This window comes from Zootoca vivipara, chromosome 10 (assembly GCF_963506605.1).
Source record: "Zootoca vivipara chromosome 10, rZooViv1.1, whole genome shotgun sequence".
NCBI classification, from domain to species: domain Eukaryota; kingdom Metazoa; phylum Chordata; class Lepidosauria; order Squamata; family Lacertidae; genus Zootoca; species Zootoca vivipara.
In genome coordinates this window covers 16,427,139-16,450,076 of record NC_083285.1, presented here as the reverse complement: position 1 = coordinate 16,450,076, position 22,938 = coordinate 16,427,139, and the positions used below count along the sequence as shown (strand labels likewise).

Genomic DNA, 22,938 nt, shown 5'->3' with positions numbered 1-22,938 from the left:
TGCAGCAGCAGCAGCAGCAGCAGCAGCAGCAGCAGCAGCAGCAGCCGTTTCCAGGCACCGAGCCATGGCAGGAGGAGGAGGATTCAAAGCTGCCTCCTCCTTCTCCTGCTGTGGCTTGGGGCGCTCCACACAGCGCTGCTCCGGCTGCCTTTCTCCCTCCCCCCCGCCCCAGCTGTTTGTCGGCGCTTTGTCGGCGCGGCGCTTCAGCAGCAAGGTCCCGCTGCTGGGTCCCGCTGGCTGGGGCGCTCGGCGGGCCACATGACGAGGTCTGGCGGGCCGGATTTGGCCCCCGGGCCTTGTGTTTGACACCCGTGATATAAGGGAAGTAGTGCAGTATGCCTTTACGTTAAGTTTTAGGCTTCTTGGTGCATTAACCCTCTGTTTTCCTATCATGAGATTCTACCACTCCTCCAAATCTCTGCTTGCAAGCTGCCTTGGATTTTTCCACCCTATGAACTGCAGCTATATACCGTACATGTCCCAGATTGGTCAAAGAGAGCAGAAGCTAAGAACATATGTAGAAAGCTTCCTTACTCAAACAAGTCTCTCTCAGCCCTAGCTAAAGATGCCAGGAGCTGAACCCAGAACGTTCTAAATGCTCTGCCACTGACATACAACCCTCCCCCCTCAAAGTCCAACAAACATTTCATCTAAATGCTAAAAGGATGTCTAGTGTCAACACAGGAAATGCACCTGAAAACAAGTCAGGGTAATGCAAAATCTCCAGTAGATGCAAAAAGCTTTAGCAAACTGGGTAATTCTGCTGCTATGTCATCTTCTGCAGCCTTGAACATAAAACTGCATGGTTCCCCGAAACTTAGAACCCATGTATGTGGGGTCACGTCGTTAGAACTTCAGAAGTCACCCTGCAACAAAATCTGACACTACCCAAGCTATTGTTCTGAACCCCTGGTCTACCTGGCGGCAAGTCGGTATGTCAAGTCCCCAGTCCAGGGTCCAGCCAGGTGTCCAAAGTCCAAACCAAAGCACAGTCCCGCAAAGATCCCGGAGCATCCAAGCGGAGGCCCCTCAACATGGGCATTTGAGCCAACACAGCACCCCACCTCTGCTTCCCTTTTGCACTTTCCATGCTGATTGCACCATCTGGGCTTGATGAGGCAGGTGACCCTCACCTGTTCCAAGCCTACTCCAGGTGAGGAATCACACCCCTCCTCCCAAAGCTAGCAAGCCCCACCTGGACAGCTAGGGAGCTGGGCTGTGGGCCCTTGCCTGCCTTTGCCTCCTGAAGCACCCTGCCAGCTGCTCCCCATGTCTCGGAGCCTGCAGTGTTCAGGGAGACGGGGCCCCTCTGGCTCTGGGTCCCTGCTGGTCTGGTTCCTGTGCACTGGCCCCCATCCCCTGTCGCCCTCTGAGGACTTCCTACACCACCCTCTCCTGTCCCAGTCCCGGCAACCTCCTTAGCCAGCATCCTCTGTCTCCTCCCTGTTGTCCTGCCAGTTCATGGCAGCTGTTATTTGTGTTACAGATCAAGTGTAGTTTTCTTTCAATGGCTGTAATAAATATATGAATTAAATGTGATAAAACTATCAAAGAAGTAAATGCACCAGTAAAAACAAAGCACACACGTTAATTTGGACGCTTCAGTCGTTTTTGTTATGGCAAAGGGTATCATGAACACACAAACCTCACCTTAAATCCACAGCAATGCCTGTGGTGAGGGGAGAGCTATGGGACAGAAAGTGATGGTTCTGGCCTCTAGCCAAGGCATATGTCCTAAGGATGCTTCCTGGGAGATGTGGGCCTTCTGGCCGTTACAAGAAGATCGAGTGACTTGAGAGCTACTGAAATGAAATTGCCCAGTCTCCCATGAGAAGAACCTGCTGGATCGGGCCACTGGCCCATCTAGCCCAGCTTCCTATTCTCACAGTGGAGGAGGAATTTATCGTCAGTTTGCATTACAGAAAGTATTGATCTAATGTGTAGAGGTCTTTCCTATTCTACTTAAATCAAGAGGGTTCTGGAAGCTTCTCTGTGTGAAAGAAACAAGCAGAAGGTCCATTATATTTGGGTTATTCCTTCAGAGAAGCTTCATGCAGTTGGTTTCAACTGGTTCTGTTATCTCTACAGTCATACCTCGGTTTAAGTACGCTTTGGTTTGAGTACTTTCAGTTTAAGTATTCCGCGGACCTGTCTGGAACGGATTAATCCACTTTCCATTACTTTCAATGGGAAAGTTCGCTTCAGGTTAAGTACGCTTCAGGTTAAGTACGGACTTCCGGAACCAATTACACTCATACTTCGGGTTAAGTACGCTTCAGGTTGAGTACTCAGCGGACCTGTCTGGAACGGATTAATCCACTTTCCATTACTTTCAATGGGAAAGTTCACTTCAGGTTAAGTACGCTTCAGGTTAAGTACAGACTTCTAGAACCAATTAAGTACTTAAACCGAGGTACCACTGTATCTGTCAAGGTCATGCTGACTATAATACGGTAGTAAGGCCAGAAGGAGCCTGGGTTTCGCTCTCTCTTTCTCTCTTTCCCTTCTGGCGTGGTGTTCTCTACATAGTATGCTTAGTGTTAAGGTTTAGACTTATTATAAGTTATTGTAAGTTTACGTTAAGTCTGCTGCAGCTGGATTTCTTGTGGACAGTGCCAATCCTGAATGTATTGGATTTGTGACCATTCTGCTCATTTGCCTTCAGTAGCAGTAAAGCTCTGCTGGATGAAATACCAATTGCCTCTGGTCTATTTTTGGGAATCCTGCAACATGTTTAAGTTTTTACTTTGCTAACTATACATTGGAATCTACTCTGGTTCAATACTGAGTAGTATTCCATGACACGTATCCATCAGAGTTAGTAGCCAATGATGGCCTTATCTTCCCTGCATTTGCCCAATCCCTTTTTAAAGACATCCAAGATGGCGGCCATCACAGCCTCTCATGGGAACAAATTCCACTGCCCAGTGACACACTGTGCAAAGTAGTAATTTCTTTTGTTTGTACTGAATCATCTCCACAGGATGTCCCCAAGTTCTGATGTCACCAGAAAAGGAGAAAACCTACTTTCTCCATACCACAAGATCTGAGTGGTAGTGGTGGTGATTTAGAAGAGGCCTACCTGTCGTTTATGGCTTGTCCTTTATGGCTTCACTTCAATTTCAGGCTATCAGGGTTTTCCCAGGGTTGTATACTACAACTCTCATCATCTCTGGCTATTAGCCATACTTGCTGGGGCTAATGGGAGTTGTAGTTTAGTGACATTTGGAAGGCCCAAAGTTCTCCACACCTGTCCTAAGAGATTAAATTTGAGTTTCAGATCCAGGGCCCCTTACTACCCTCTCTTCTTTATTACATGTTAATCCATTTATTGACTGTAGAAATTAAATAAAGCTGTGGACAATTTGTACTCTAAGGCTGGTGTCTGCCTCTTTCTTTCCATCTTCAGCCTAAAGCATTACTTCTAATGGACACAATACAACTTTTAAACGGAAAATAATGTTTCAGAAGATTGCACCTCCTTCCCAGCTTCTCTTTTAAAACGAGGAACTTTCCTCTTTTGAAAAGTAACAAAACATTTTCTTTCATTCTGTGCAAAGTTGATTGATTCAGAATGATGGCTGAAAAGTTATAACTTGCATAATGGCTTTTCAGAATGCATTCTGAATATTAAATTCATTTAAATTTAGTAATCACCCAGCTGCACTTCAGACAGCAACGCTTCAACAGAAAGATTAACGAACATTTGGGCCACAATTTAATCCCTTCAGATTTTAGTATGCAAAATGGAAACTTTTATAAATTAGACTATTTTTCTGCATCCCAATTAGGTGTCAAGGTTCACATAGCTTTAACAGTAACTCTGAGGCAGATTAGTCATAGTAATTTCTCCCTTTAGAGCCATTGACTTTCAGAAAAAATATCAAATATTTAGTGGTCTAGTATTTTACAGGCACTGAAAAGATTCTTTCGGAGGCTTCTTTCTAATGAGAACCTGTTTCCTATTCAGTCAAATTTGGTCTCATTCGTTATATCAATATGTTTATTCTCTCTTGTGGATTTACATAAGAATGTAATAGCTCTAACCAAAGGCCTCCTCTGGACAAGCATCCTATTCTCAAAGTGGCCAACCAAATACCTTTGAGAAGTAGAAAACAGGACATGTGGCAATTTCCCCACCTTTATCCCCCAGCAACTGACATTCAGAGTCATATGGTTTCTGATACTTTAGGTAGGGCATAGCTTTACCCTCCACGAAACAGAGAGAGACCACAGAGCACCAAATGACAACTAAATGTGGTGCAAAGATCTCTGTTGGGAAGAGGAGAGAGAAATGTGTCAGGGGTTGTTGCGACTACGACTCTCCACAGGCTTGTCTTTTAACAGTCTTTTAACAGTCTTTATTGGTGCACTCTATTTACAGTGAAACGGGGTGTTGGAAACATGTCTGCTCATTCCGATCCAGAATCCGGCACTGCCGACCCTGCGTGATTTCCTCCAACATAAGAGTCTTGGGACAGTGAATCTCCTCCCCTTCTTCCTCCTCTGTAATTCCAGAAGCACGGAGCGTAGACCCTTTCCCCCCCTTCCACCTCTTCTCTCTTCCCTCCTGTGTAGCCGGGGCTCTCCCATGCTGCCAGAGCCTGGGCACTCTCCCTCCTCCGCTTCCTGACTAGCCTCTTCAGAGCCCGTGCTTCCATCGCTGTTTGGGGAGGAGCTACTCCTGATGCAAGGGGGAGGTTCTTTATACTGGCTTCCCATTACAAAATGGAACATCTTTTTTTTAAAAAAAGACAATACTTATTAACCTGCAAATCAGGGGCTACAATTGGTTATTGATTTGGACCTCCTCCTTTATGGCTAAATTATTTGATTGACTTACTTCCCCAAAACATGGAAACCATTTTCTCCTGGTACAGTGGTTTGCTTTCCTAGGGTTGCAATACTGTACATCCAGAATCCAAAAACAGTATCCGGGCATAAATCACTGAAACGTCTGGGGAAATCCGGGTGTATGGCAACCCATTGAAAAGCAAATTTCATTAAAAAGAGCTCCAAAACTTCAACCTTTTTTGTTTTTGTTTTTTTGAAGCTCAACAATTTTTGTGTCCAGATTTTCACTTTTTGAAATATGGTGTTGTAGGCTTTACTCTGGAGTAGCAGAGTAAATTCCAGCATTCCGCTTGGGAATTGCTACCCTGTGATCACGGTGAATGCTGGACTTGTCATGATGGGACAATACTTCTTCACAGCGGATAAGGCACTGGGCTGGATCCTTAGTCACAGAGGTATCAGGGACACAGGTAGCGCTGTGGTCTAAACCACTAAGCCACTTGGGCTTGCTAATCGGAATGTCGGCAGTTCGAATCCACATGGCGGGGTGAGCTCCCATTGGTCTGTCCCAGCTCCTGCCAACCTAGCAGTTCGAAAGCACACCAGTGCAAGTAGATAAATAGGTACCGCTGCAGCGGGAAGGTAAACAGTGTTTCCGTGCACTCCGGCTTCCATCACAATGTTCCATTGCACCAAAAGCAGTTTAGTCCTGCTGGCCACATGACCCGGAAAAACTGTCTGCAGACAAACACCAGCTCCCTCGGCCTGAAGTGAGATAAGAGCCGCACCCCATAATAGCCTCTGACTGGACTTAATCATCCGTGGGTTGGTTTACCTACCCCGTTACAGGGGTCCAGGAGGGGTGACTCTGTCTGGGAGTTCACTAATGGGCCAAAAAACCTCTCCCAATGGTGACCTGTGTGGAGTTGTGACACCCAGTCCATGTTGGGGGCACAAGTTCAACCCCACCAGGTTCCTATCACAATCTGGACTGCCTAATGTGGGACACATGCCCAATTAGGGCTGCCATACGTCTGAAATTTGCCAGGCTTAGCTGGGATTCAGCCTTCATAAACAGCATCCAGGCGGAAATCACTGAAATGTCCAGGAAAATCCAGATGTATGACAACCCATGTCAGAAGTGTAGATTTTGGCAAAAAGCTTTTGTGTCTGGATTTTCACTTTTTGAAATAAGGCAGCCCTACGCCCAATGCCTCAGCCAAGCGTACTCTTTCCTGTAATCAAAACAGTTGTGGCCTAATTCATCCCTATACCAGTCTCTTGCGTCATTCTTGCGGCCTTCCCTTCACCTGCCACACCGAATGACAACTGGCAACTCTGTGATCATCGTGAACACTGGACCATTCACGGCGGACGGTACTTCTTTGCACAGTTAAACTCTAGAATTCAGATGCAGACATGGCCTCCAATTTGGATGGGATTAAATGGGGTTAGGCAGATTGATGAAGAACAAGGCTATTGATGGCTGCTAGTCACAATGTCCCTGTCATACTTCCAAGTTCAGGGTGCCCCTGAATACCAGCTGCTGGACATCAATAGTACTGTTGTGCTGAACTCCTGCTTGCACTCTTCTCATAGGCAACACCTTGGCTGCTGTGAGACCAGGATGCTGGGTCCTTGCTCTGTTCCAGCAGCTACTCTTTCATATGTTCTCAAGTCATGTCTCAGATTAAAGAGCATTCTTCCAGTATCACCTTTTAGCCTTCTCTTAAATTGAATCTCTACCGAGGCAGCACTTCTTCTCTTGCCAGCTCCTCGATGTTTTCCATCCTAGTTTCTGCTTGTGAGAGAGGAGGAGACTCTCAGATCCCCCAAACATTTCTTTACTAGTTTTGCTGCATGGCTGTCAAAGTTCCTAATACTGGGTGGGCTTGCTAAATGTTAGGGGCAGTCTTGCATGTGCAAAACATTAAGGCCTTGCTTTTCAGCCACATCGAATAATAGAATTGTAGAGTAGCTGTCCCATACAGGGATCGAACCTGCAACCTTGGCATTATGAGCACCGTGCTCTAACCAACTGAGCTATCCAGGTTCAAATATAAAAATGCCAATTGTTTGGGGGCAAAGTAAGTCCCAAAAGGTCCAGCAAAACAAGCTGCAGTCGGTATGAAGTATTCCTTATAGTACAGACTGTGTTTCTCTTCATCTGTAAAACCAGGTTGCTTTGGCAGGTCTCTCTCCACACACACACAAACAGCCAATGCCAAATTCAACATTGCTAACCGCCAAGATACTTTGCTTTTAGCGAATGCTGTTTGGAATCTCAGGGCCTCAAAAGTATATCAAATAACTGGAAGGTCCTGCGCAGATCATAATAATCCCGCAACAACCAACATCAGCCTGCGTCAAAGTCTTCTGCACCGCACGCAGTACCAAAGTGAAACAGTCAGATAAACAATTGGCCCTGAAAAATGAATTCAAACATGTTTTCCAGAAATTAAGAGTCACGTTTCCTCCATACTGATATGAAGGCAAATGACTGACATATCTGAGCTCTGAGCAGACTTATCTTATACTGGGAAATATCCAGAATTTTATGTGCTAGTCCAGTGAGTGTCATATTTCCAACTAGGTGGACATGCATATAAACTTGATGTTTCCTCACCAGCTACACCCAGGATCTTCCTATTCCTTCCATTTTATAAAAGACGGAACTAGGCTACCTTCAACAGCAATAATTTGAGCTGGACTATATAATAAACATCTCCATTAAGCTTTCTTAAGAGGCCCATAAGTGGTTTCATTACACTTGCATAGAATAAAGAGCTTAGGGGACATTTTCATAGTTGAATTGTGTCAGAAGATATGAGCCATAGCTCATAGCCTATCCAAGTTCACTGTGGTGCATTTAGAATTCTACAGACAATTCCCCACCCTAAAAGCAGCCGAATGAAGCCTGATAAGATATTTCAGCAGGCTCTACATTCTTTTATTACTGTTACCAAGAGAAATGAGATTTCAATCATAGCGCTCTGGAAAATTAGGAAAGTTTTTGCAGTAGAGAAACGAATTATGCTTAATTCATCTGGCACAGGATACAGAAAAACAACAATGTTACACTAATGGGCCACCAAGTGGCCTATTAAGATGTATTCTCAAAAGCATAATTTTGAATGCAGTTGATATTTCAGCCTGCAATACGCAACTTCTGTAATAAACTGTTCATTTTCAACACATGACCAGCTAATGGGTAGATTAATTAAACGTTGATGACTTACGTATTAGCAAATTTATAACTAAAATATACTATTCTGCAAAATCATGAATTTGGTCCCATCCCCTCCTTTCCCCTGGCTGGCTGCTGTAGCAAGTCCTCGGCAAGCCACACATAATTATGCTAGGCTTTCAGCACCGATGATTGCCCTTAATTCAATAATCCAATTTTAAAAGATCAACTTTTTAGAGGATTTGAATTTGTGCTAGCCTCGGCACAAGGGAATCGGTGCTCGAGACTGCACGAGATTTAAAGGCCTGAACTTGTATGGGAATCCCATTACCAGTGGCAGCAGCTGGAGCGCAAAGAGCACACAAAAGCAATCCCCTGCCACTGTTTACTTTAGATGCACAGCCAAAGATCAGAAATCTAAACCTGCAATAGGGATGAATGAATCTGTCAATTTAGGCTTCTCTCCATTTCTCAATTTTCCATTCTGAAGTGCGGTTCACAATTCCACATCACAGTGTGGTTTTCTTAAAAGGCCCCAGTAAAATTTTATACACACACCTTAGTGTGAATTTCTTCTAAATTGTTATTGTTTAGTCGTTTAGTCGTGTCCGACTCTTCGTGACCCCATGGACCATAGCACGCCAGGCACTCCTGTCTTCCACTGCCTCCCGCAGTTTGGTCAAACTCATGTTGGTAGCTTCGAGAACACTGTCCAACCATCTCGTTCTCTGTCGTCCCCTTCTCCTAGTGCCCTCCATCTTTCCCAACATCAGGGTCTTTTCCAGGGAGTCTTCTCTTCTCATGAGGTGGCCAAAGTATTGGAGCCTCAGCTTCACGATCTGTCCTTCCAGTGAGCACTCAGGGATGATTTCCTTCAGAATGGATAGGTTTGATCTTCTTGCAGTCCATGGGACTCTCGAGTCTCCTCCAGCACCATAAATACACACAAGTTAGTATGCAATTTACCCCAATCTACACATTTTTGCAAAGAGTTTCTGGATGCTATTTTCCAAAGATATTTACACCATCTTGGCATTTGGCCCTGGTGGAGCAGGTTAAAATGCCCATCTAGTCCAGCATCCTTTTTGTCACAGTTGCCAACCAGTTGCTCTTGGGAAGCCCACAAGCAGAACGAGGGCATGATTCTTTCAGGTACAGGCATCTTGGTGTCAAGCATTTAGCTCTTGCAATGGATACATTTAAAAGGTAAAGGTAAAGGACCCCTGGATGACTATGGGGTTGCTGCGCTCATCTCACTTTCAGGTCGAGGGAGCCGGCGTTTGTCCACAGACAGCTTTCCAGGACATGTGGCCAGCATGACTAAACCGCTTCTGGCACAACGGAACACCATGATGAAAGGCAGAGTGCCGTTTACCTTCCCGCTATTGCACTGGCGCGTTTTCGAGCTGCTAGGTTGGCAGGAGCTGGGGCAGAGCAATGGGAGCTCACTCCGTCACACAGATTCAAACTGCTGACCTTCTGATCGGCAAGCTCAAGAGGCTCATTAGTTTAGGCCACAGCACCTCCCACAATATATAATGCTGATAACTAGGGCTGGGAGATATATTTATACAGTCATACCTTGGTTTAAGTATGCTTCGGTTTGAGTATTTTCAGTTTAAGTACTTCGCGGACCTGTCTGGAACGGATTAATCCACTTTCCATTACTTTCAATGGGAAAGTTCGCTTCAGGTTAAGTACGCTTCAGGTTAAGTACAGACTTCCGGAACCAATTGTGTTTGTAAACCGAGGTACCACTGTATATTGTCCAAAACAGGTTTGAACTCCATTTCATGATACAGTCAAACCTCGGTTTATGCCTACCTCGGCGACTGACAACCGCAGACCCGGAAGTGTTTACATCCGGGTTCCGCAGCGTCAGATGTGCAGACGCCATCTGCGCAGCTCGCGCATGCACAGAAGTGTGCCTTCGGTGAGCGACATTATATTGGTATATTGCAATGTTTAGCTGGTGACATATCAAAATGTTGAAAAGCACATATCGGCCAGCCCTACGTATTACTAGTTATTAGAGCTTCTCCTGGTACTTTTCCAGAAATTTTCAGGCTGAATACCAACACTGATTTAATGAACAGGTAAGTCCTAGAGCCCTAACTGTTGTAACTATTACTACTACTACTACTACTACTAATAATAATAATAATAATAATAATTTATTATTTATACCCCTCCCATCTGGCTGGGTTTCCCCAGCCACTCTGGGCAGCTCCCAACAGAATATTAAAAACACGATAAAACATCAAACGTTAAAAACTTCCCTAAACAGGGTTGCCTTCAGATGCCTTCTAAACGTCATATACTGAGTGAAATTGTTTCAGTCTAATGCTCTGCGACATGATATCATTCAGGAATATCCAGAGAAGTGGCTGTTCCGTATAAATGAATACAAGGAAACTTGGGGGGGTGGGGAATCAAGAAGTTAATGTAAGAATACCATTATGTCTCTAGCAGTTGCCTCAAAAATAGAATTTTTAAAAAATCTAGGGATTCTTAGAACTTTAAATATTATGCTGTAATGAGTGGCTGGTCCTGAGTGTTGCTCCTAACAGTTTTAAAACAAACCAATAAAGATACAAGCATACAAAAATGTTCAGCCAGAAATGGTAGTGATGTTAGCTCCTGGTAACCATTTTCAAAACAAACTGTTACAGCAATAAAAATAATAAGCACATTAAAGCTTCTACTACGTACATGCAAAGATGTCTACAGGGTACTGTGGCCCAATTTTAATAACTTTTTTTTTTTGCTATCTCTGTTATTGTCTATATCCAGGGCTTATAGTAAAAACGTGTGCATCTGCATGAAATAGATAGAAGTCACAGAATTCTAAAGCAAGCCCAGGAGAAAAAGAAGCATTTTAACTACATTCACGATTGTACTTAAAATGCATACAGGAGAAAATAAAATTGAAATTTAGCATGATATAATGCCATTATAAATAATGGATAAAAGGAAGAAGACCACAGCTTTTCTGCTGCAATACTGAGGCTCCTTATGCCGCCCCCCCCCCCGCAATTCTACCTTCTCTATTCCATGTGTAATTCCCAATACTTACTCATTAATAAGAGTTACCTACATACACCTGGCTGGTTAAGTACCAGCCTGTTGATTAATTTGCATTAGGGACATTACCTTCATTGAGCAAAACTAGGAATAGGCAAAATGTGAAAGTCTTGCAGCCTTTACGATATACAAATAAAAGAGGGCTTGTTCCTTTCCAACTTGGAGAGATGAAGCAACAGGGAAGGAGGGAATGCTTAAAAAATTAACCTTCTGCCAGCGTCTGCTTAGAAAGCCCACAGGATGAAAAGTGGTTTGGAAATAAACATCACTTTGCTCTCACTCGCTCTCTCTCAAAAAAAAGTCATCCAGGTTTTGTTAGTTGAGCTTTCAGGAGCCATTAGAATGGATGGCTTACTTCTTTGTTCCACCAAGGTTGTATTTACTAAAAGATCTATGTGACAAGTGTGGCTTCGGCATTCTGTATTGCCAGGTGTAAATAGGAGCTTGGAGGGAGAATGTATTTTGAATAGTTTCTGGGTGTTTTTTAAGGGTTATTATTGTGCACAGCTGGGGGGGGGGATCCAGTTTTCTGTTTAAATGCAGATCTAAAGTCAGACAGAGATATGATTTAATAGGTTAGAAGACAGCCCTTATTTGTTTTATTCTAGACACCTTGGGGAAATAAACCTAAATACTTTTGTAAGCCAGAAAAGATTGAGAAGTAGACCTGCTCCCCATTCCTTGTGTTAAGCTTGGGCCATCTGACTAGGTAAAGGTAAAGGGACCCCTGACCATTAGGTCCAGTCGTGACCGACTCTGGGGTTGCGCGCTCATCTCGCATTATTGGCCGAGGGAGCCGGCGTATAGCTTCCAGGTCATGTGGCCAGCATGACAAAGCCGCTTCTGGCAAACCAGAGCAGCACATGGAAACGCCGTTTACCTTCCTGCTGTAGCGGTTCCTATTTATCTACTTGCATTTTGACGTGCTTTCGAACTGCAGGTAGTCAAATAGGGACACAGGTGGCGCTGTGGTCTAAACCACTGAGCCTAGGGCTTGCCAATTGGAAGGTCGGCAGTTTGAATCCCCACGACACTCTGAGTTCCCGTTGCTCAGTCCCAGCTCCTGCCAAGCTAGCAGTTCGAAAGCACATCAAAGTGCAAGTAGATAAATAGGTACCGCTCCGGCGGGAAGGTAAACGGCATTTCCGTGCGCTGCTCTGGCTTTCCATACTTGCCACCTGGCTTAGTCATACTTGCCATCTGACCCGGAAAAACTGTCTGCGGGCAAACGTCGGCTTCCTCGGCCAGTAAAAGCGAGATGAGCGCTGCAACCCCAGAGTTGTTCATGACTGAACCTAACTGTCAGGGGTCCTTTACCTTTACCTTTTTTAGTCAAATAGGAGCTCCCCCAAGTGGGAAGAAGCAGCCACGATAAATTCCATGCCTTGTGATATTATCAGCATATTGCGGTATTTAGTAGGGCTGCCATATGTCTGAGATTTCCCAGAGGTTACTAGGATTTCAAAGGCGGAAGTGATATCTGGGGGGGGGGGGGATTTCCAGAAGGCAGTGGTTTTACTTTTTGAAAAATGGCAACCCTATATTTAGCAGCTGAAATATCACCATGCTGAAAAGCAGTTACAGTATCGCCCAGCCCTATTGGTGACCAACAGCTGTAGCTATTATCCTGTTCAGTATCAGAGGAATCACAACCAATTCAGACATATAGAAGACAACAACTATTGAATACTACTACAACCTTGTTTCTGATACTCCCCCCCCCCCCCACTTTTAGGAAACTGCCAGCCCCCATCACTCTTTGGATTATGTAAACACAGTAAAGGTTCTTCTGCCTGTTCAGGAAAGGAGAAAGATTAGCTGGTCTTCCACTCGTCCGGACTTTGTACCTCACCCATAATGCTTTTGTGAAGATTTCGCATCCACATCAGGATGAAGAAATGGGCACTAGGGCCTAAATGTTTGATGTGCTTGCCCTCCCACCCTCCCTGCCCCCTTCAGGCCTGTGGGGAACACATTGAGAAAGCAGGAATTCCTTGCACATGGGCCAGCAAGATAGGTGACATGTAAGGACAGCAGGAAAATTCCTTCATTTAGACGAAATAATGCATATTCAGTAGGCACACCATAACACAATTCCTCATAGGGCAATAAAGGAAAAGAAAAGGCCTATTTACATTTGAAAGCAATGAGCTAGACAATGAACTTACATTTGCTAAAAGTAAAAAAATAAATAAACTGAGTAATTAGAGGAAAGTTTTGCTAGCAAGGGCAGATCAGACAGTGGAACCTTAATGAGGTAGTTATTGCTAACTAAACAGAAGTGTTGCAGCCATAATATATCCCATACAAGTAGAGCGAGTAATTAATTTCTTCAGCCATGATGTTTTATTTAAGGCATGTCTCCAAAAAAGAAAAGAAAAAAAGGATATAGATATTACCCCTCACCCCTCAGCAAAACTACAGACTACTTTTAGCGTTTAAGCAGTCTCTTTACTGCTCAGGTAGATCGTAAGGCAGCCTTCAAGAGGGAACACGATAAGAACAATTGTTCCGACAGCATTACAACTATTTCTTTAGAGAATACAAGCTTGTAAAAATCCTGATTTCCCAGTTTGCCCTTTCAGTGTGTCACCGTAGTGGAAAATGCAAATTGAACAGAGCCCTCGTACCCCCTCTCTCCTCCCATCCCCCAATATCAAACAAGATTACTGTCAAGAGGTCCTCAGTCACCAGAGCAGGCCATTTTGACGGCATAAATTTGCTCTCCATTGGTTTTCATCAAGCAATCATGAACACTGATTACATAAATTTAGCACTTTGCCGCTCATTATTTCTTTATGGGATTTCAGCCATGGACACATTGTCCTGTTTTTGCAGTTTCTCCACTCAACATACTGCTCTGCTCAAGTTTACATAAAAATTAGTTCATGATTTGACAGGGTTCAGCTTCTTGAAGATTCAGTGTTGCTCACTGCAACAGAGTGCTCTCAGACACATTTCAGTCGCAAGTATGCAAATAACTACTGTGACTTTTTAAAAAATAATAATAATTGTGGTCTGGGAAGTGGGGTGGATTGCATTGGCTGGAAAATAAAGCAGCATGTTGTTTAGGCATTTACTCAAACTGGACAGGGTAGCGATTTGGAGTCTGGACCCAAGGGCAATGCAGAAGAACAGTCAAGACCAAGAAGAACGACCAGAAAGGCAAGCACAGTAGAGCTCAGGCTAAGCTTCTTGATCAAGCAAAGCTCAGCTAATGTCAGGAGCTGGAGTCAGGCATTGGTCAGCAATAAAAACACACACACAGTGTTCGTGAAGTGAACACTTTATTTAAAAAAGACCAAAACAGTGCAGGCCTAGTGATTGCAGCAACTCTTCCCAGTTGGTCTTGCCCCAATGAGGCCGTTGCAGGGACTGAGGGTTCCTGCCTTCCCACAGCTGCCTAAGCCCCCTCCTCTCCAGGGTTTTTTCCGAGCACGCAACCAAACTCTCCTCGGCACTTTTCTTTTCCCTGGCTTCTTCAGCAGCCTGCCTCATCTCTGCCTCTTGGCCTGCCTCCTCTGCAGCCTCCACTTCTGCCTCTGATTTTGGACTGCTCTCTGCCACAGTCTCTTCCTGCTCACTAAACCCTGTTGCCCTTTCAGCTTGTCCTCCACCCAGTCTTCTCCCTCATCACCATCCCACCACCAATCCCCTGGCTCTGAGCCTTCTTCCCTTGCGGGATCCCTAACTGCTGCCTCCCACCACCCTTCTGCATCCAGCCAGTCCATGACATCTAAAATAGGAAAGGATCATTTTTAATACTCCTTCCTGAACAGGAAGAACCAATGGACACTCTGGGTGGGTGAAGTCAGGCCAGTCTTGGTGGTTCTTCCATGAGTCTACAGTTACTCAGTTTTACCACGAAGGGCAGTAATCAGCAGCTCCTGAAAAAGTGCAGAGGTCTCCTGTTTTTAGATCTTGCATTATGAATGTGGAGACAATCATATACTTGCTTTGGTTAATGATACACATGCCTTAATTTTAAGAATTAAAATTTTAAGGAATTTTAAGGAAAAACCATATTCCACAAAAGCTGCTGCTTGCCTTCTATCACTGTGCCATACAGAGTGTGCTCACGTACGGTTTATGTGTGTGGTACGGAAGCTGTACTTCTCAGGACAGAGCAGGGCTGTGTAGAATTATTAAAACAGCAGAGAGCATTATTGGCTGCTCACTCTCCACCTTAGAACAAATCTATACCACCAGGTGCCATAGAAAAGCACTAGACATATCAAGAGATCCAACGCACCCTGGTCACCATTTCTTTCAGCTCCTGCCATTGGGACAGAGATATAGAACTATGCAGGCAAGAATGAGCCGTCTCAGGAACAGTTTCTTCTCTAGAGCGATTTTGGCCTTAAATGGAAAGCCTGGACTTTGAAGTCATCTTATTTTACTTCTTATTTGTATTATATTTACTGTTTTTAATTAGGTTTTGTAATTTTGGATTATGCGGAATGCTTTATCTGAGTGGATGTAGCAACCGAGTAATTTCATTGTCCCCGCAAGGGGACAATGACAATAAAGATATCTTAACTACTCAGAAAAGCCAGCCTCTTCAAAAGCTATTCATAATAATAAAATTTAGATTTTTATCCTATACTTCCTCCAAGGAGCTCAGGGTGGTGAACAGACTTACCTTTAACCCTCATAACAACCCCTTGATGTGAGCTGGGCTAAGAACGCAACTGCCTCACCATGTGAGCTTCAAATCTAAGCAAATATTTGGTCTAACACTAACCCTGAAACCACATTGCTTCTAAAGTTATCACATACAGCAGTACAGGGCCCAGACATTAGTGTCCTTGCAGCAGACGTATATATATACCCAACTTTGTACTCATACAGTTCTACCCCTCCTATCCACCCCCCCCCGCCCCGCTTTCATTGAAAGTATGCCTGGTTCCCTACAGTAAATACTCTGAACAAAGCTTCAAAAGGCTCTACAGCATTCTGTTGTCAGTTTCCTGGTTTGCCATCAAAACCCAAAAGGGAAGAGCTAAGCCTCAAGCTGGTGCTTGGGAGAAAAGCATTTCTTCTGGCACACAGGAAACCAGAGAGTACCGTAACCAGTGCATTTTGATTGGCACACTAGGGTTTTCATTCTTCCAGAATACAATCCGTCCCCTCTTGATACTGGCTCAAGGCTTGCCTCTCTTCTCTTGGATTCTACTTCTGGAATGATCTCTTCCTCTCTCTTTTGTTGTCAGTATGATTTCAGACTCGATTCTTCTACTCCCCCCCCCCATCGATTCTGACTAGATGTTGTTTGGAATAGCCAGGACCAATGGCATTACCAATGGCACAGTACTGCTCTCTTTCAAGTGAGCTATTGCATAACTAAATGATCGCTGCAGGCACAGCCTCTCTTCTGCTGATAATTAGCCTTGTGATCAAGGTCTACTTTGTACTGTACTGGGAGCATCACCAAAATTGTGCTGCAGGTCTGCTCTGTAGAATTGTCTCAAAGTGAATAGCCACCAGAATTAGGAAGCATATTCTCCAGACATTCAGTTGGTCTGTTTGTTCATTGATTCTACAGCTTGCCAAAATAGTCCATGTCTCAGTGCTGGGCACATATCACAAAAGGACTGTAATAAAATGTTCCCATTGGGGAAATGCTCCTTTATATCACCACAACAAAAGCTTGAGACTTGAAGTCTATTCAGAATTCTGCAGAAGACTTTTTTAGCTCTTCATATGCCATTTCTAGTGTGGTATCATCTGTAATATGGGCTGAAAGCAGGAGGGAATTTACCTCCCCACCCTCAGCGGTCTATAATTAGGATTGCAAGCCTTTTGGCTTCCACCTCATGGTAATAAGAGATGTGTTTGAAAATGTTAAAGCAAGAATGGGAAAAGATCCAGGGAAAGGCAGAAAAATTAAATAGAAGCCAGAATTAAATCGGATTTCCTATTTCCAATGTCCTAGATCAATGTTCTTCAATACCCAATTTCTGAATTATCATCTCTGGCAAATATTTTAGATGCTGTAAAATAAGCACTACTGTAGTTAGGGCCCTCTATTATACTCCTAAAAACATGAAAAGCCCCACATAAAATATATTAGTTAAAAATAAAATATATTGGTATATATAAAATAAAACCTATTAGTGTATATAAAATATATACTCTAGCTAATAATGCGTCATATCTGCTGGGGTCTTCAGTAGTACTGAAAAAGCTGCCTAACCCAGCTGAAAAATGCTTATTAATCTTTGTAATCTCTTGTGATGATTCTATGGTGCCCATCAAGGGATATCTCTGTTTGTGCATTACACATATATGACCTGCGATGAATTAATGTGATGAATATACTTTAATTATTCCATCGATTGATTGAGTCAATTATTCTGTTATATGTAGGATATGATGAACTATGTTCAGGAAACAATTTGCCACACAAAAAATGACATATTCTATTTATATTTATATAAATATAAATTATTTAGCTCATGCACTAAATTTATGCTGGTAGGATCAATGACACAATGACTAAATTTATGCTGGTAGGATCAATGACACAAGTGGAGGTTTCCAGAATGAAGATGTTCCACTCTTCTCCAAAGGGTGTTTACTTGAGATAGTTAAGAAGTATGCAGAAGACAGGATGAAGTAGCTTAACCCTCAGGTGGATCAACTTTGGTGCAAAGCGATGAATGTGGTAAGGTACTGTCAGAGGGTTGTCGTGGCTACTCTAGAGTAACTCCGCCTGAGTCCAGTTTGCCTTCAAAGACATTTATTGTGCTATTTATTTACAGTGTAGAGACAGCTTAAAACATGACCTCTCATCCCGAATCAGAATCCGGCAATGGCGTATGTCTGTTCCTATGCCAGCAAAGTAGCCTGGCCACCCCAAAACGCCGCCCCCTTGACCTGCGTTGCGGCGCTCTCCTTACTTCTTGCGCCAGAAGGAGTGATGCCCTTTCAGCTTCCTCCCTAAGCGGTTGGTGCCCTGGCTCTGCAACATCCCTGAGCATCTGCTTGCATCCCTCCACCCCCAAGCTTTCCCATTGTTCCTCCCTCTGATTTCTCTCCTCCTCTGAGTCTCTCCCTCCCCCTCTGGCTGCTTCAGAACCACTGGTGCTCTCTGTACTTGACGAGGTGGACGTCAGGATGATGGGGGCTGGCTCCCTGTAGGGAGTCACCCTTACAGGTACTGATGATGAAGTTTCTATTAGGCACCAGACTTGGAAGGGCTGGACCATATGGAAACGAGGAGGTACTGCTGCTTGGATAAGTAGATAATCAGCAGATTCCAGCCTACCAGTTACTGAAAGCTTAAAAAGCTGGTGGCATCTCAAATTCAGATTTTGAGAGTAGGGATGTCAGAGAATTCCAATGAAAACAAGAAGCAGGAGTGGGAATTGTCTGTGTTCTCTTATTCATCTCAGGTCCAGAACAGTAATTCAATCAGGTGAACACGATTGGTAGCCTATTCTCTACTGCAGTATCACCATAGTGGACAGTGAGACGCATAACTTAATTGCTGACAGAAGGCAAACTGCAGCAGAACAGAAACGTTGCTGCATTTGACAAACCTAGAGCGGATTAGAAAATGATGCCTTCTTACATCCCTAGCTGAGAAGAATGTGTCAAAAGGTGACTCAAGACTTGTGCTGGGGGGGGGGCAGTAGATCAGCAGCAAGTCGCCATCAGTCGGGGAGAAGGGATAACATTTTCTGGTTGTTTGGAAAATGTTATGTGAAACCTCTGTCAACTCCAATCCCTAGGAGGCACTGAGCAGAATTAAGAAATTGTATCCACACAATTAAGTAACCTTGAGCTCAAACACTTACAAACACTACTATAAAATTGGGGGTGGGGATTTTTACACACATGCCTCTGCTCCCACCCATTTTAGGCACTGCACCAGGAACAACCACGTTCAACTTACCTCATAGTAACTTCGAACTGCGTTACAAAATGCTTCATCAGCCACAATTTGTGTCTCTCCATTTAGGAAGGCCTGAAAGCGCTCCTTCACAATCTGTAGCTGTTGCTTGTTCAGCTGGAGAGAAAGCAAAAATTCAGTCAGCAAAGCTACACCTTTTGCTTCGTTCCAACATTTAAAAACTCTTAGTTGTCCCACACATCAATTTCCTCCTTTAACTCAGTATGCCGTTACTTTCAATAACTTCTAACAATCACACCTGGATAGATATGAGGGCTGCCAAACATCTGGAATTTCCCGGACATTGCTGGAATTCGGCAGCCATTTTGAATGTCTGGGGAATTTAAATGGCAGCCCATTGCGGGAGTAGGTTTTTTTGCCGGAATAATAATAATAATAAAATGTTTAAAAACTGTTTTGGGATATTTTGTGGAGAGAGAAAATGCTCAACAAATTTAATCAAAAATCCCACAATAAATAAAAAGCTCAACTTTTGTGTCCACATTTTCACTTCCCGAAATATGGCAACTCTAAGATAAGATAGATAGCGCAATTTTGTTTATTCTACAAAATCTATGTAATTGGTTTTACAGAACAGCTTTAATTTCATGTTAAGATAACCTACAGTCACAGAATAATTTCCTACTTCTTTTACTATTACCTTGGTTAAAATGGACTCAGCCCCTATTCTTAAAATCTGGAAAAAAAACTGCACAGTGGTGTGAACACAAAGAGATGGAGAGAAGGATGTGCATGTTGCTGCACTCTCACCCCCAACACAAACACACACTTCACTGTACAAACTTTAAGTAGCAGAAATGAGCTTAGGTGCATGATGGGAGAGATGTTATGGACACTATAGGACATATTACAAAAGTACTACGAAAATCAGGAAATTTAAATATACTTTTTCACCCACTACTGTGAACCATTTCCCCGCCCAGAATCCCTAACTGAGATAAAACATGTCCCAGTTTTGCCTGAAGATTTTTCTTAGCTGAACTGCAGGTGGCTTAACTGCTCTGTCTAAACAATGCAGAAAGAGAAACCATGTAACAAAGGCACACCCCAAAACAAGTTTTTGTCCCCCCCTTCCACAAAACCCAAACAAGGATGAAAACCTTAAGACTTGTAGCACTAAAGGCGAACAATTACACGCCAGTTACAGGTAGGTAGCCGTGTTGGTCTGAGTCGAAGCAAAATAAAAAAATTCCTTCAGTAGCACCTTAAAGACCAACTAAGTTTATATTTTGGTATGAGCTTTCGTGTGCATGCACACTTCTTCAGATACACTAGAAACAGAAGTGTCAGACCCTATATATATATACAGAGGGTGGTGGGGGTGGGTGGGAATGGGAGATGGGCTGATGGGAGTGGTAAACCTGTAGATGGGTGTTAATGGCTGCTGATGGCTGCAATTAGTCCTGGGCTGAGGTGCTAAAGAAAGCTTGATCATGCATAATGAGATAAGAATCCGATATCTCTATTCATCCCAGGTGCTTCCATGGTTTTAAGCTTGGTAATGATTTCCAATTCAGCAACTTCCCTTTCCAGTCTGTTCCTGAAATTTCTCTGTAATAAAACAGCTGCTTTGAGATCTTGTATAGAATGTCCTGGGAGATTGAAGTGTTCTCCTACTGGTTTTTCAGTCTTATGGTTCCTGATGTCAGATTTATGTCCATTTATCCTTTGGCGTAGGGTTTGGCCTGTTTGTCCAATATAGAGAGCTGAAGGGCACCGTTGGCATTTGATGGCATACACAATGTTAGAAGATGAGCAATTAAATAGTCCTGAGATGGTATGTTGGATGTTGTTGGGGCCAGTAATGATGTTGTCCGGGTGTATGTGGCAGCAAAGTTGGCATCTGGGTTTATTGCAGGCTCTGGTACCAGTGTCCATGTTAAGTCTGGTGGTTGTATTATTGTGGGTGAGGAGTTGTTTAAGATTGGGTGGCTGTCTGTAGGCAATGAAAGGTCTTCCTCCCAGAGCTTGAGAAAGGGAGCTGTCATTGTCCCCGCAGGGAATTCAAAGACAACTGAGACTGGTTTTTTGGATGAAAACAGGCTACATCTTCATTGAATACAGATGAAAGAGCTTTGGCTTGGGCAATTAAATACTGCCAGTCCACCTGCCATAAGTGATATTCTGGTCAATCTGCACAGGGGTTTCAAATAGGGCAACCCCTGCAAGGACTGCTGTCTGGAGGAGTGCCATCAGCTCTGGGTTCCTGCTTGGGCATGAAGACATGGCCACTCTCCCCCCCCCCCGAATACCCAGCGTTTGGAGGGGCAGACAGAGACTACAACCTCCCCTCCATCCCAGACTGAGGTTGCCCCAATGCCCAACCAAGTTGTGACGATTGAGGTAGGCAAAACCACCAGGGTGGATCCAATTTGCCCGGTGGGCAGATTCCTACCCGGCCCCAGAACACGACGACCACCTTAGCCCCAGCAAGGTCATAAAACAATCACTTGAACTGAGGGAAGGTGGGTAGGGAACCCGACAAGGCAAAGAACAGGTAAGGGCTCCAAGTAAGGGCTGTTTAAATGGTCAGGTCGTAGACCTGAGAGAAGGTTCCCTGCTCCATCAGCTCCACCCCGTGGCCCAGTCTGTATCTGAGCCTGCACTCCCATTTGCCAATCCCGGGTGCAGGCTAGGATCCGGCTCCTGATAGGCGGCACGGGCATTTAGTTTGTGTGGCTTTAAAACTGATATGGGAGGGTAGGGTTAATAATAATAATAATAATAATAATAATAATAATAATAATAATGTATTGCAGTGTTTCCCTGGAAATAAGACACTGTCTTATATTTATTTGTGTGTTTTTTTTTAAAAAAAAATCTTATTGGTTTTATATATAAACAAATAAACACATAAAACTTTAACCATAAGCAACATATCGAACATCCTACACGAAATGAAAAATAAAAAAATAGAAATAAAACAAAATAAAATTTCTAACCTTATACTTTTCATATCATTTTTAGGGGACTTCCTCGGAATCCCCCCCCCCTGCATTTCCTTACCAATTTTCTTCAGCAAATTCTATATCTTAAAATTAAATCATTCCGGTTTAAATTAAACTTCACACATTTACTAACATATTTCAAACCTCTGCATTTTCTATACACTTGAAAATATATTCTCCCTTCACTAGAGACCTTCTATGGAAACGAACCATCGACTACTGGCTAACTCTCTGGCATAGATTACCAAGCCACTATCTTGTCCAGTGTCTCTGGCGTGACGAATTTACAAGCAAAAAGACTTATCAACCAAAGACTGGACGACATTGAGTTACAACGTAATTCCACGTTGGGTGTGTGTGTGGGGGGGGTCTGTTCACCTCGGAACATAGGCATTACTCCAATACACCATATTCCAACATATCTATCCTCCCTTTCCACGGCTTCCCACCGATTTGCGTTTATTAAAGCGAGGTTTAATGTGTTTCCCTCCAAGGTTTTGAGACATAGATTCTCCAAGGATCTAGTTTCTGCTTTATGCGCTTGCGACAATAAGTCAACGGAATCCCGCCATCATATAATTGATACATGGCCATTTCACAGAGATGCTCGGGCAAACCTACTAAGACCAATAATTCAGAAATTGGTTGGTTCACCAGTAGAGTCACACCTTGCCCTAATCTTGCAAGACAATGATCCCCATACAACCTTGCAGGTGGCAAGGTTTTTAAACTCTGTTCTGTCCCCAAAAATGCAAATTGGTCAATTACACGACTATTAAAGGCTTCTGTTATCCTTCCGACTGTTGCCTTAATATTCCCGTGTTTACGGTTATTTTTGATGGCCATGGTACGGTCTTCTGCTGTTGCATTCCTTGTGAATGTTGTGCTTTTATGCTTAATGCTCTGTGCTTTTATGCTTTATGTTTTTATGTTTATATGGGCTTATAGGCACAATAAACTTCGAAATGAAAATATATCTACCCCGCCCATCTGTCTGGGTGGCTCCC

General features: G+C 43.6%; 1 protein-coding gene across 8 annotated transcripts in view; it reads right to left on the bottom strand.

Annotated features, from left to right (window-relative positions):
* The window catches only part of CADPS2 (calcium dependent secretion activator 2), a 327,080-nt gene that overhangs the window by 240,501 nt on the left and 63,641 nt on the right, over window positions 1–22,938 (bottom strand). For all 8 annotated transcript variants that reach the window (XM_060279570.1, XM_035128678.2, XM_035128680.2 and 5 more), the window contains exon 2: window positions 18,966–19,079. In XM_060279570.1, the coding sequence (XP_060135553.1) occupies window positions 18,966–19,079 (114 nt within the window). The remainder of the gene's footprint in view (window positions 1–18,965; window positions 19,080–22,938) is intronic.